The sequence below is a fragment of the Corvus moneduloides genome, chromosome 5 (assembly GCF_009650955.1).
Source record: "Corvus moneduloides isolate bCorMon1 chromosome 5, bCorMon1.pri, whole genome shotgun sequence".
NCBI classification, from domain to species: domain Eukaryota; kingdom Metazoa; phylum Chordata; class Aves; order Passeriformes; family Corvidae; genus Corvus; species Corvus moneduloides.
Genome location: NC_045480.1, coordinates 63402531 through 63416264, shown reverse-complemented (window position 1 = coordinate 63416264; position 13734 = coordinate 63402531). Strand labels below are relative to the sequence as shown.

The following is a 13734-nucleotide window of genomic DNA, read 5'->3' as shown; positions in this document are numbered from 1 at the left end:
TCTTGGTGCAACAATGATCATTTATCAAATAACATGAATATTTTTGTAGCAATTAATTCTGTTGTTTATGAAGTAGAATCTATTGAGACTATTTTAGCAATAATAGATTTTTTTCTAAGATGTACAGAAATCAAACTGTTGCACCTCTCTAAATTGGGATTATTAGCATAACAAAGGTATGTACTTCAAAAAATTAACACCTTAAAATGCTCTTTAAACATTATACCTTGTTTACTGCCTTAGCCTGCTTTCTCATTAACAATTACCATGGCACCTGTTACCACCTCACCTACATTAAATTGCTACCTACCCACAGCCTATCTCTACTACAAAATTCAAATTAAAAACCAGTGCACTCAGATTCACTGTCCTGCAATTCATTGCTAATAATGGTGCATTACCAAAATGAATGTTTCTTCAGGCTTTCATACTTTCTCTCCACACATCTTACCTCTCTGTAAAACAAATAATTCAGAAGGACTCCTGGCTGTGCCAAAACATGTCAGTTGCAACACATGCCCCGTAACACTGCCTCCCTCAGAACAGCCTAAACTAAGCACTCCTTTCACCAACACTGGACGCAAGTTCTGTGCAAGGACCTCTGCTCACTGTCATGTATAATTACACCATGAAAACCACACTGGATTAATGGGGTATACACTACACGAATAATACTTAAAATACAGTAGGAACCGGTGTGCATTCATAAATTTAAAATCTTCATTAATTTTAATTTCTCCTCCGCTGTTTATTGGCTTTTCACTGCCCATTAATTCTTAGATCAAAACCATTAAACAAATAAATATTTGAACTGATTTTAATATATGATTATCTTATACTAAATTTTTAAGGACATATTAATGTCAAACTGTGAAATTAAAATAAAACCAACACAGAAAACATCAACAAACCACATGCAGTCAAGACACATCTCTTACCATCTCCAGCCACAGACACCAAATTATCGTATCAACTGCTCTATAAATTTTAAGACCATACTTTCAAATATCAAGGCTTGGAAGCACCCACACCCCTTTCTTTGAACGGCAGCTTACATAAAACTATTCCTATAGAAGAGCTACAAGTTTTTAATTGTAATTTCCCCCAGTTTATTATGGCCATAAAATTATGCTTAAAAACATAAGGAGTGCATTTGCAGCAGCTCTTTATCCTAAAAGAACTGTTCTGTTAGCCATTAATCTACAAAAATCTTACAAGAAACAGCATATTTAATGTTTAAAAAACAACTTCTGAATACAAAAACCTTCAAAGTATAAACTCCTAAAAGTTTTCATATATAAACTTAAGTTGTAAAACTCAGTTTGGGAAGAATACCCTTACTTCTCACTTACCTGAATCTTAAAAGTTTTATTACCATAGTCAAAAATTGAATTTAAGAAATGCATTATTTCATAACTTCTCTTCACATTAATTTGTTGAACTTCTAATTAGCATATTTCTTTCAAAACGCATTTCAGTAAATGGAATTGTAAGTATTGTCCCAAAACCTGAATCATTAGTTCATGCTTGCCTCGTGAAGTTGATGCCTGTGATTTTTGCTACAGTGCTACAGAATAACATCCGAATTGAGAAGGATGTATAAGCAATTGCATCCACTGTTTACTGAGACATCTGCACTGAAGTGCCTAATCTGATGGGAATGCATATAGACTTACTGGGATGCCAGGTTAAGCAGCTGAGACAGAGTCTCTCACCTTTGTTTTGCTTTCCTGACATCATGAATTTAAACTCCAGCTCTAAATTAGGCAACCCCAGGACAGGAACATATACTACCCATGTCAGTGGGTCTCACCAGTTAAGCATGGAGTGCCCAAGCGAACCTGTCCTTTGGCTGCAGTTTCGCCGTACTCCCTACCCTAACACTCCGCTAATGCAGCAGAAATTTAACTCAACAAAAATACAGAACAGTTGAGGGTCTCCTTGCTATTTTTCTTCTTGCAAAATTAGCACAGAGAAGTATGAGAAGTTGTGAAAGATAAGAAATCCTGTTCAGTTCTGTTCACTCTTGCGTAATAGAAAGCACTCTGGGAAAGGTTCAGCTAACAGCAAGGTAAAAAACAGGCCACATGACCAGAGAGTGGGTTGTATGGCTGGCATGTGGTCGGCCTCACGTGTGAGGCAGTGATTGGTTGGGGAGACGTGTGGATACCACGTGATCAGAGAGCTGATTGAGTAAAGGGATGCATGAACAGTGACAGCACAGCAGCAGGCAGCCAATGTGTGCTTCTTTTGGTTAAGTTTAGCACATAAAAAGGCTTGGTTTGTTACAATAAACCATCTTCTTTGGAGCAAACAAGGAGGTGCGTGTGTCTTTGTTCCCCATTGCAACAAATGGCAGCCCAATCTGGGACATCTCACAGGCAGTGAAAGACGTGGACTGCACTGGCAGCAACTTCCACTGAACCAGGAATCGGTTGACCAGGAAAGTTTGGCAAAGGAATCCAAACACACGCCCATCACCTACCAGGTGAACAGTGCCAGGTGAGCAGTGGAAGAATTACAGGCAGAAAAACTCCCATGGAACGAAGATGGAGCCTATGGTGGCTCCTGCATCAGCAAAGTACAGACATCTCCAATGCTAAGCTTGCTGGACGGGGTGTCCATGCATTTAAAAGACTTCCCTTCTACTGAGACTTTTTAATTGGAAGCCTGGCAGGCAGTAGGATAGGAACTTTTTTGATATTGCCGGGAACGGTGATGCCAATGATTGTGGGCACTTCACCCCATGGAGGACTATTATGGCGTTTCTTAAAGAAGTCGTGTGGATGTCCGCCATTTCGCAACGTCAGAAACTGATTCCCCTGAGCCCTCAGTTATAAATGAGAATTGTTGATGTTGGCTTTCTTATGTGGGGTTTATGGTTAAAGGTGGTTGAGTTGAAATTGTTGATGAGGTAAATAAGTTGATTGTTATATGATCTGTTGATGGGGTTGGGTCGTTTGTTGACAATGTTAATCTGGTTTTAAGGAAGGGGGTGGGGGCATTGACCGTATTAACAGAAGGGGATAAGCGGGGGATCACTAGTGGGCGACAACGAGCCAGTGAGAAGGTCCCAAGACCAACCAGCCAATCAGGATAACCCTCGGGAGGCAGGGTTTGGGTGGAGACACGTTGAGCCCCACGACATAAAAACTGTGTTCCCAAGCAGGAGGCGTGGCTCTGGCCACGTGCCATGAGCGGTGACGAACCCAGCGCTGTAATCCTTTGCTTTGTGGAATTGCTGATCGCTAACATTGATCCCCGATTGTCAAATTATCCTTCGTTAACTAATAAAATTCAAAGTTTTGAAGACGTGAGGCGGCGTTTCTCACATCAGGCCTCCTCACACCCACTTCCAACACACTGGACGAAGTCTTAGCACCATCTTTGCAACCCTCCCAATACTACCCCTCCTGTGTTTTGCAGTGAAACATTTGCTCCCTTGCGTCGGGGCTGCTCCGGCAGCGGGGCTGCCACTGCTTTTCACTCCCTCTCCTTCCCCAGCAGCTGAAGCAGCCGCCGGGGTTCTGACAGGGCATCAGAAACAGCACCTCCGTCCCGGCACAGGTGGCTCTATCAGCTGCGCGCCGCGGCAGCGTAAAGCGGCGGACGGCGCTAGGGGCCGGCGGCAGTGGGTTGGGTGCCGTGGGCTTGTTGCCGCGGGTAACGTCGGGAACACGGCGGTGATCGCTGCAGCGTGGGAAACACAGTGGCAGCAGGTCCGACCCCCTGGAAGCGCACCGGGGCCGGCCACTGCCTGCCGAGGCCGAGCCGTGCGGCGGCAGCTGCACCCGGGAACGGCTGCGGAGCTGCCCCGCCGCGCCGGCCCCTTTGTTCTCAGCGTGTTTCATCCAGTCGCGGAAAGCAGTGGCAAGGGACGGGCGCCGCGCTGGAAACCCCGGGAGCCCCTCCAGCACTTCATAGCTTGATCCGTGCTTATTTTTTCGAAGTACCCTTTCAATTAATGAAACTGAGTTGCAGAAATTTTGTCCTACTCAAAAAAACCCGTGGAAGAATGGCTCCCGCCTTGCTGCTTCCCCGATGCAGAAAAGACTATACCACTGGAATGAAGCTTGTAGATCAACACTGGATAAAGACAGTAACCCTCTCACCCCACAGCGAATTCTGACTCAGGGCTTGTTAACAACTTACACACATTTGCAATATTCTTCAGTGCATCTTGGAGATTACTAGAGTTGCCTCGATAAAATGCAAGTATCTTTTGAAACCACTTAGGGAGTTAATATAATTGTAAAGTCCCAGGCCTGGATTTATAAACTTATATATACCTTCTGTGAAGGAAAATTGGCAAATTCAGGTATTGTTAAGTTTCCTGCAGGTGATGTAGTTGTTGTATATGTCATTTTGTAAGTTAAGAGATTTAGCTGTAAGCAACTTTCCCAGCTGGTCAGCCCTGGACGCTCATTGTTAAAGTTTTACCATACCACCTTGTGACCCTCTGCATTGTTCTGACTGCTTTTTGTGCCAGTTATTGGGTGTTATAATCTGTCCCCCTGTTCATGAGAAAGATAAGGTCTTGTGAAGTCATGTTCCCAACTGATACTAATTGAGGTTTGTTTGTAGGATATATTAGGGAAACCCTTCCAGTTAAGGTCTTGGCTCTAGCCAAGCCCTGGCCCTGACTGATCAGGAATTACACCACCAGACCCAGGTGTTTCTGTGCTAAAAATGTAGTCAAGTCACTTTGACTTGCTGATTTCGTCTTATAAAAGCTGGACCCCCTTTTGACGTAAACTTGGAAACCTTGCCTGGGAAAGGTCCTCCAGGTCCTTACTGTGAGATGGGGCTCCCCAGCAATTGCAGACTCTGGATGATGGTAAAGTATTTAAGCAGCTGATGATAGTTATATTAGATATGTTGCTAGCTATCAAAGTGCATGCTATCAAAAAAAAAGGGGGGAGACAGGGGAGATAAGAAATCCTGTTCAGTTCTGTTCACTCTTGCTTAACAGAAAGCACTCTGGGAAAGGTTCAGCTAACAGCAAGGTAAAAAACAGGCCACATGACCAGAGAGCGGGTTGTATGGCTGGCATGTGGTCGGCCTCGCGTGTGAGGCAGTGATTGGTTGGGGAGACGTGTGGATACCACGTGATCAGAGAGCTGATTGAGTAAAGGGATGCATGAACAGTGACAGCACAGCAGCAGGCAGCCAATGTGTGCTTCTTTTGGTTAAGTTTAGCACATAAAAAGGCTTGGTTTGTTACAATAAACCATCTTCTTTGGAGCAAACAAGGAGGTGCGTGTGTCTTTGTTCCCCATTGCTACAAGAAGCAACACAAGAGAGCAAGAGGGAAGGATAGCAGGAATCACAGCCCAACAGTCAGATGTAATTAGGCTGCTATAGCAGCACAACTTTTGCTTCCACAGACACTTTAAACATACTTAGCTGCTCCTCGGAAAATGCAAACCTCCTGATTGTGTTCTTCGGAGAGAGGGTGTACAGAAAGATTTGTGTTTATCACTGGAAAGTTCAGCTTTCACAGCAAAGCTCCACTCCTTCCTTCATTCCTAACTTGTTATTTTATAGATGAGTTAATTTCAATCTATTAGGCTTTTTGCCCATAATGGGACAGCCCAACTCCATTCCCCCAAGCCACCCACTCCTGCCACCTAACTAGCCATAATACAACTCTGCACCAAAACGGCAGGATAGGAAGGGACAGGCAGGAAGGGGCAAGAGTTGGAAGATGGGGTAAATAGAGCCATGCAGTCCCTATTTCCAGCTGCCATGCAGTTGTGTGGCTCACACATAGTGTAAAACTGAATTCTAACCGGCTTCCTGGCTCAGCTGATTTTTAAAAACTCCAAGTTCAGTTGTCTAGGAAACTCCCTGCGTAAGTACATAGCAAAGACATAAATAAAAATCTGTCTGCTCATGAGGGAGGAGACACAGTGTTACAATGCAGCACCACGAATGTAACATGACATTTTTACCTGCCAACATGGTTCTGTCACCACTGAAGCCTAAGCAAAACTAAGCTTAGAAGAAATAGATGTGAACCCAGGTCAAGACCTCCCTCCTGTGGCTAAACACGCCACATTCCTTGGGGATTTCTAAAAGTACAAAAACCTCATGGAAGAAAAAAATTAAGTAAGTCTACCTGTTTCCACAGTTTCAGTCTCAATTTCTTGTTCCTCTGCTACATCTTGCATCAGGTAAGTCTCATCATCATAAACCAGGACCTGAGCAGCGTAACCCTGTTCTAGTCTGGCACTAGGAACTGGCTCCACAATCACTGCAGGGAATTCAGAGACTGGCTCATTTTCCTATAGAAAGGAAAAAAAAAGGAAAGAAAAGAAAAAAAAATGCTCTAAATACTGCACTATTAAACTCTGTGTCAATATTTTCCTCTTATGTTCTTACATTCTTTATGGAATAATAATAATTTTAAATATTTTTAAAGGAAATTTTCTTCCAAAGCAAGAGATTAAAAGAATAAAAGACAGCTATCAGCCATCAGAGGGTGCTTTCTAAATCTCACAGATATTTTCCTGGGTTTAAGGACTTAAAATTTAAACCAGCAGACAGCTTTAAGATACTAGAAAAGAGCACACTTTCTAACGAAGACACTCAGCTGTGGGAAGTGTTTCTCCTCCCTCTGCTTGATGTAACAAAGGCTTTGACTATGCACTGCAAAATACCTACATCTGACCTGTGTCTTACGAACACATGTTTTGGGTTAAGTACGTAAGTTATTACAGAAGAACTGACTACTTCAAAGCCTATATGCTCATCTCTACTTCTTTAAGGATCAAAATGTCTGTAAAAGCATATATAATCAGTTATAGTGTTGCAGAAGTAGAACACTGCCAGATTCTGTTTATTAAAAGCTACAGGAGAGTAGAATATATTCATTATTTATTGATAAGAATGCAAAACACGATAAAATATGCTGTACTGCCTAAGTTTAAAAGAGGTCCATGTATTGTTCTGCTCAACTTGTTCTATACCTCAAGACACGTCTGAGATCTTTAAAGAAAGCTTAGTACAGAATATAATTTTGTAAACCCAGTCTACAGTTGTACTGCAGACTTCAAAACTTCTTGCTTCCACTTCTGTGATAACAAAATCTTCTATTAAAAGATATTTGAAAAATGGCTGCACTCTTCCTCCTTACACAACAATCTCAGATCCCTTTCATTTGTTTTCATGGCAAGATTACAGGGAATTTTTCTTCCAAATTAAGATAAAAGGTTTCAAAGTTTCATAGTAAGTAAGTGCTATTTAGTTTTCTAACCTCTTGATTTTTTATTCCATTGCTGTCAAACTCCAGGGCAGGGCCTCCAGTGTCAATCACTACCGATGTCATGGCGCATCCCCCGAAGATTCTTTGAGAACTGTTCTCTCTCTCGAAGATAGTAATGCTGATAGCCTCAGGATATCAAAGGCTTGAATTCACAATCCACTGCTCTTAAACAGCTGGGCAGAGGTTACTGAAACACAAAATAATTTAAAGTTATTTGCATAATTTATACTCAAAAGTCTTCCAATGTTTATGAAATCTCTTGCATGCTGCATCTCTACAGCAAAAACTGAGATCAGTGCTTTCTAACAAAAGTCAGAATTTGGCCCAACATTTTTAATAAAACCCATCCGTTAGAAGGCTACAACAACCACTGAGGTTGCAAGAAAACAGGATCGTCTAATACGTACTGAAAACAAATTATAATCAATACTCCAATGGGCAAACTCAATGAATCTGCTTTTCAGTAGCAGGAAGCCAGCTTAAACGAAACTAATCTTGCACATTTAGGGAAAAACTTGTTTGGATTCGTACAATGTAACTGCGCTTCCTACAGGCAAGGTTACACTAACAAAAATTACAACTGCTGATCAAACAAATGCTTGCAAACTAAGCAAGGAATAAGCATAAGATACATTTCAAAAGAAAGAAAAAATATACACAATTTAGAAAAAAAATAAGGCTTGTTTTGCTCACATAGGCAGTCCACTTTACATGACAAAGCATGTCTCATACCTAACTATATTTCATTTGTAACAGCACAAAAACCCCCCCACAGTTACTACATTATTTTCCATTGTTTCATTTGTAAACCTAGCACCATTTTTTGATGAAAAAGAAAGCCAAGATCTCCTCTGCTCTCCAAACAAGACTCGGGCTGGAAAGCCTTTAACAGGTATCCCTTGGAGCCATATATACCTGTCACCCTCTAGATTTTTAGAACAAAAAGTCTACTCCTTACCTATCAATTATTCCAAAAATCTTTAAGTTCAGAAATATGTAAAATAGAAAACCAACTGTTTATGAGTACACTAAAATAATCAATCAGAAGAAAAAATTTAAAAATCTGTTTTATTGCAAAAACCTTTCTTCTTCTACAGTTTTCCATTTATATACACAATAGAAATATTGCAAATGAATCATAACCCAAAATAGAAATCCAGAAAAATTAAATTGCATTTTAATTTGGAAGCCCAGACATTCCAACCTGTTTCAAACATCAGCATTATTCCTGCAACTCAGACTTGTAGCTACATAATAGCATACCGTGCTTCATATGGTACCTCTGCTTAAGCACATCACAAAGCTAATTTCATTCTCATGCAGAATATTCATGCAAACAATCAATAATAATAAATAAATATTAATGCAAATAAACAATCATATACTAGACCACATCTGCTGTATATTTATATTTTACGTGCTATAATCCCGCACAGGTGGCCAAGTAACTGCCAAATTGCAGCAACTGAAAACACTCAATACTGTTTACAAGATCAGGTTCTCTCAAAAATATGTGATTTCCATCTCCTGGGTTACAAAAGGTTTAAATTACTTTTATGCTGATCTATCTCTACATAAATCACCAATTTCCTATAGAAATGAAGTTAAGGCAATAAATTAAGCATAATTTTGGGGCATAAATGATAATCTGAATTTTCCAATTGGGGCAGAAATCCTAGTAAGGACCTCACAGGAGAAAGGAAGTACACAGAAGAATGCATGAGATGCTAAATCACAGCATGCATTAAAAGAATAGTATCTTCAGACTGAATACATGGATAGCCCAGCAAGGAACCCGAAGTCTTTATATAATAGGATTTGAACTTCATACTGACATTCAGTCAGCAAAATTTTCAAAACTCTGGCAGGGTAGAGAAAACAACAAGCCCACTTGTCAGCAAGTGAAAAGGTAAAAGAGTTTCAGTTCAGTCTGGTTTAGAAGTTCTAAGTTAAAGCAAACACTCAAACACACCCATACACCTACATGCATGTGAGATTCCCACAGAAACAGCCCTTTCTGAATGAACCAGCATTTGTCTTCTTCTTCCCTTTCCCTAAGTAGTATGTCTCTATGGAAGACTTTTTGCTTCTCCCTCAAATTGCAGTAGGACACTGAATCTCTTCCCCATCCTCTCTCCAGCAAGTCCCAACTCATTTGATTCCTGTAAATGCAAAAGCCTGCCTGGTCACTTCCAGGAATCAGCTCAGAAATTCACATTTCCCAAGACTAAGCGAGCCAAAAAGGCCAAAAGACAATTAGACTCAGACTCTTAAAGTAAGAGATGATTCAGGTTTGTAAGAGACCAGGCTGTCCCCAGTGATACAATTAGCCAGCACAGAAGCTGGTTCAAAGTACAGCTAGTTTTGAATTACAGAACAACCTGCAGAAAGATTAAAAATAAAACCAAAAAATGCACACTGCAAATGTAATTCCACTCTGGATAGATGCTTACAATAAAGCAAAATACAGAATAACATCAGAGGAGAAAAAATAAATTTAACACTTCCAAAAAAAATTACCAAATCATATTGTTACAGCTCTGACATCCACTCCTCTTCTTCCTGGTAATGGCAAATTTGGAGAAAAACTAGTTCTGAAACATTTGGAAAAACCCTTACAACCACAAAAACATCCTTGCTGCATAATCTGTTATTTTTATACATATCTCATGGGAAAACAAAAATAAGTCTACATGCTCCCATCACCAAATAATAAAAAACAAAACCCCAACCAAACAAAAAATTCTGAATCTTGAATACTTTGCCTCAACAGCAAGAAGTTTCTATTTACCACTACAAAACACACAACAAAGACTCAAATTTTTTATAGCTTTCACTGGTCAAGACAAGCAATTAGAGCAAGTCTTCAGAGGCTACAGGGCACTTGTCATAAAGGCTGCAAAATACCATTTCCTTCACATATTGAATAGTACATTTATCTGACCGACATTATGTATCCAAGTGTGTGCCCACAAGAAATCCAAATTGTTCTTGTATGTTACTAGCTTAAAACTACTGAAAATCACAACTGTGATGAACACATCCCACAAAAAACAGTATCTTAAGATGATTCCCCTATGCACAGCCACCTATCAAGTTAACAGGGAAGCAAACATGCAGCTCAACAGAATAAAAGATAATAATTGAAAAACAGTGTGGAAAGGATGGCAGAGAAGGTCATCTCTTCTAGGCCAGACTTCAAGTGAATTTATTTAGGACTGGTTTCAAAACAAAACTCTCAATATAAATGTGCAAATAGCTTTAGCACACTTTTAACTATAAAAGAAACTAGCAAAAAAACCACCCCAAAACACAATGCTTAAAAAAAGATGCCCATACGTGAAAACAAGACAAACATGGAGAAGTCTGGGCAGTAGTGACCAGAGGCAGCTGCTCCCACAGCACTCAGAACCACCACAAGAGTACTTGGAACACCTCCCTTTTATTCAGCTGGCATCCTAAATCCTGAGGAGAGATTTATGCGGATACCTATACAGATGCAACCACAAGCGCAGGACTCCAGCTAGCAGTAGCATCACACACAGCTTGTTTTTTTCAAAATAGCCTTCTTTTGGTTTAATCAAAGAAAAGTTAAGAATGTTGGCTTGAAAAATGAAGGTAGTTATACGTAGAGAAATACACCGGCCAAGATCACTGCAGAATACCATTAACAAGAACAAGGCTTCCTAAGGGCATTAAGGTGTTCTTTCATAAGCAGAACCTCAAATACAGCAGTAAATGCCACTATCACTCTGATACATATAAACCATAGCACACTCTGTAAAACATTTCATGTCGACTGAAAAGTCTTTTTAAAGACATTTTCCAAGATCATATTTACAGCTCTTGTTATCTGATTAACACTGGCATGTGCAGAAGAAATGGGAAATTAGCTTTCTTTGTCTGAGACTCAACAAGTCTAAGAAGTGAAAAATTAAGCCACTGAAAAAGCTGTCTGAGCAGAAAAAAGCCCCAAAACTTGTTGCTAAAGTCTGTTGCAGGGATTATAGCAAAATTAGGATACAAAGTAAATCTTTATATTTACAAGGTCAGGGGAACATGCAATCCATGCAGTTTACAGTACCTTACAATTTACACCAAGCACTAAAATTTATAAAGCACAAATCAAAATAAGGAATGGGCAAGGTAGTCCTAGCCACTCCATACTTCCTAAGTTTTCATACAAAAAAGCATTAATTTTATTGCTGAATGCACAGAAATTATTACGTTGGATCAAATTAATGATACATCAAATCCAGTAAAAACTAGAAGACCTCCTGCCATACATATTTAATTTGATAATCTGAACATCCAAAGTTTGCTCTGAAACCTCAATAGCTGAAGCTGATGAACCCCAAAACATGTAAGCTAGAAACTAGTCAGTTAGAAACTATTAACGTTCTGCAAAAAGCTTTGTGGTTTCAGCAGGCTTCTTCTGGACCTTCCCGTATCTCATCCTACTAGCAGGCTCTCTTCCCACTCCTCTCTATTTAAAGATACCCTGAAACCTTCTCTTCCCTCTGACAGAAATCTTACATATTTACCCTTATTTTGTACCTCTCTTTCCAGCGAGTTGATTGTTGGTCCTTCGCAATCATTTCCACTCCCCCACAAGCCAGAGTAGGGAGGAATTATTCATCGTTTTACATAATAAATTAGCAGAGACGATTAAATTAAATGGTGAGGATGTACGTTTTAAAAAAAAAACCCAACACACACACTCTAAAAGGAAGCAGTGTGCGTAAATTCCGTAATTAGCTTTGATAGGATATTCTCGAGGTCAAAAACTTGTAAGATTTAAGTTAGACAACTTTATGAAGGCAAAGCCCCTGAATGGCTTATGAGACTATTGAACATAAAGATGTGTCTAACAGTCTAAAGTTTAGGCACCTTCTGAACCAGATACTACTGAAACCTGAGAGATGAAGAGTGTGTCACTGACAGCACCACACAAAAGAACCATCCTTTTCCCAGCACCTTTCCTAAAGCTGATCCTGTCTACTATAAGAGATGGCGTGAGAGGAGAAGGAAAAGCAGTAAGGATTAGACCCAGAACCTGTTTTTAAACTTACAGTAAGGTTGTGGTGTCTTTGCTTAAGAAGTTGAATGACTAAAGAAAAGTCCCAAGAAAGATAACAGTGACTAGCCATAAGGGAGGAAGCAGGAAGAATGAAAAACTGAATTTTTCAAGTGGGGAGAGACAAGAGGGAGCACATCCAAAAAGGTAACAGCTAAACACGAACTGGGCTCACCCAGCACGACGTTTTACAGTCACGGTATAATGAAAAGTATGCCAGACTTCTGCTGTTTATCCGTGGTGCAAGCAGCGATCCCAGGGACGAGGCACGGGAAGAGCGATCACGCATGACATCGAGTGTCCAGCACGCCCGGGCTGCCATGTTCTCCCGACGCCCTGGGTAAACAAGGCGCTGCCCCTTGGCGCTGCCCCAGTCGCCTCCCCGCTCCGCCGCCGCCCCGCTCCCAGCACAGCCCGGCCCGGCCCGGCCCAGGAGGCTGCGGGCCCAGCCCGGGAGGCCGCACTGCCTCGGGCTGTTTACACTGACAGCGCCAGGCACAGCCCGCCGCCCCCTCCGGCGGGCGCGGACCCCGCGGGGAGCCGAGTCGGAGGGAACAGGGCGGCCCCAGCTCCTCCGCCGCAGCCCGCGCGAAACCGAAAGTGTAGCTGCGGAGGGCGGTTGGTGGGAGGTGCCGCCGGAGCGACCCCCGGCCCCACCACCTCGAGGCCATCTCACACACCCCGGCGGCCGCCCCCGAGACGAGACGGCCCCGCGGCCTCTTGGCAGGGGAGCTACCGCCTGTCAGCGCCCGCCCGCGCGGCGGTGGCAGGAGCCGACACCGCGCCCTTACCGTGCCCGTGCGCCCGGAGGCCGCGTCTGTCGCCCGCCCGGGCCAGGAGCAGGAAGCGGCAGCGCCGTCCGGGCAGAGCCGGGCCGGGGCCGGGGCCGGGCCGGGCCGGGCCGGGCCGGGGGCCGTCCCGCGCGGGAGGGGCGGGGGCGCAGCGCGCGACCTGCCCGGCCCGGCCGCCCCCCCCCGCCCCGCTGTCGCCGCCGCCGCCGCCGGGCGCGCGGGGGCGCTGCGGGCATGCGCGGCCGCTCCGCGCTTGCGCAGGGCGCGGCGGGGCCGGGAGTGTATCTGTGAAGGAGCGTTGCCTCGTCTTTCCCTGCTCCCGGCTGCCGTGTCCCTAGCCGATAGCAGTCCGTGGTCAGGACGCAGGGAGCGAGGCCGAGGAGAAGAAGGCACCGGGGTGTCGCTGTCCCTCCGTTGTGTCGGAACAGGTGCCTGCGCCCATAGCTCACTCCGATCCTGCGAGCGCGGTGCTGTCCCGGCAACGGTTCTGCTGCTGTGTACAGGAGAATGAACTGTCCGTGTGTGTGGCCAGCTGCGGAGCCTCAAGCGTGCAGAACCAATTCTAGGCAGTGCTGAAATGTCCTGTCCTGTCAGGGCAG

The 13734-nt window shown here is 43.1% G+C and overlaps 1 protein-coding gene across 2 annotated transcripts in view; it reads right to left on the bottom strand.

Annotated features, from left to right (window-relative positions):
• Positions 1-13241, bottom strand: part of ELF2 (E74 like ETS transcription factor 2) — a 36657-nt gene extending 23416 nt beyond the window's left edge. The window contains exons 1-3 of one of the 2 annotated variants that reach the window (XM_032108829.1): positions 13136-13241; positions 7259-7454; positions 6122-6287 (exon numbers count right to left, since the gene is read on the bottom strand). In XM_032108829.1, the coding sequence (XP_031964720.1) occupies positions 6122-6287; positions 7259-7330 (238 nt within the window). In that variant the 5' untranslated portion in view covers positions 7331-7454; positions 13136-13241. Of the gene's footprint in view, positions 1-6121; positions 6288-7258; positions 7455-12519; positions 12648-13135 lie in introns of those variants that run through there. The other variant, XM_032108830.1, reaches the window with a different exon arrangement.
• Positions 13242-13734: the final 493 nt, after the last annotated feature.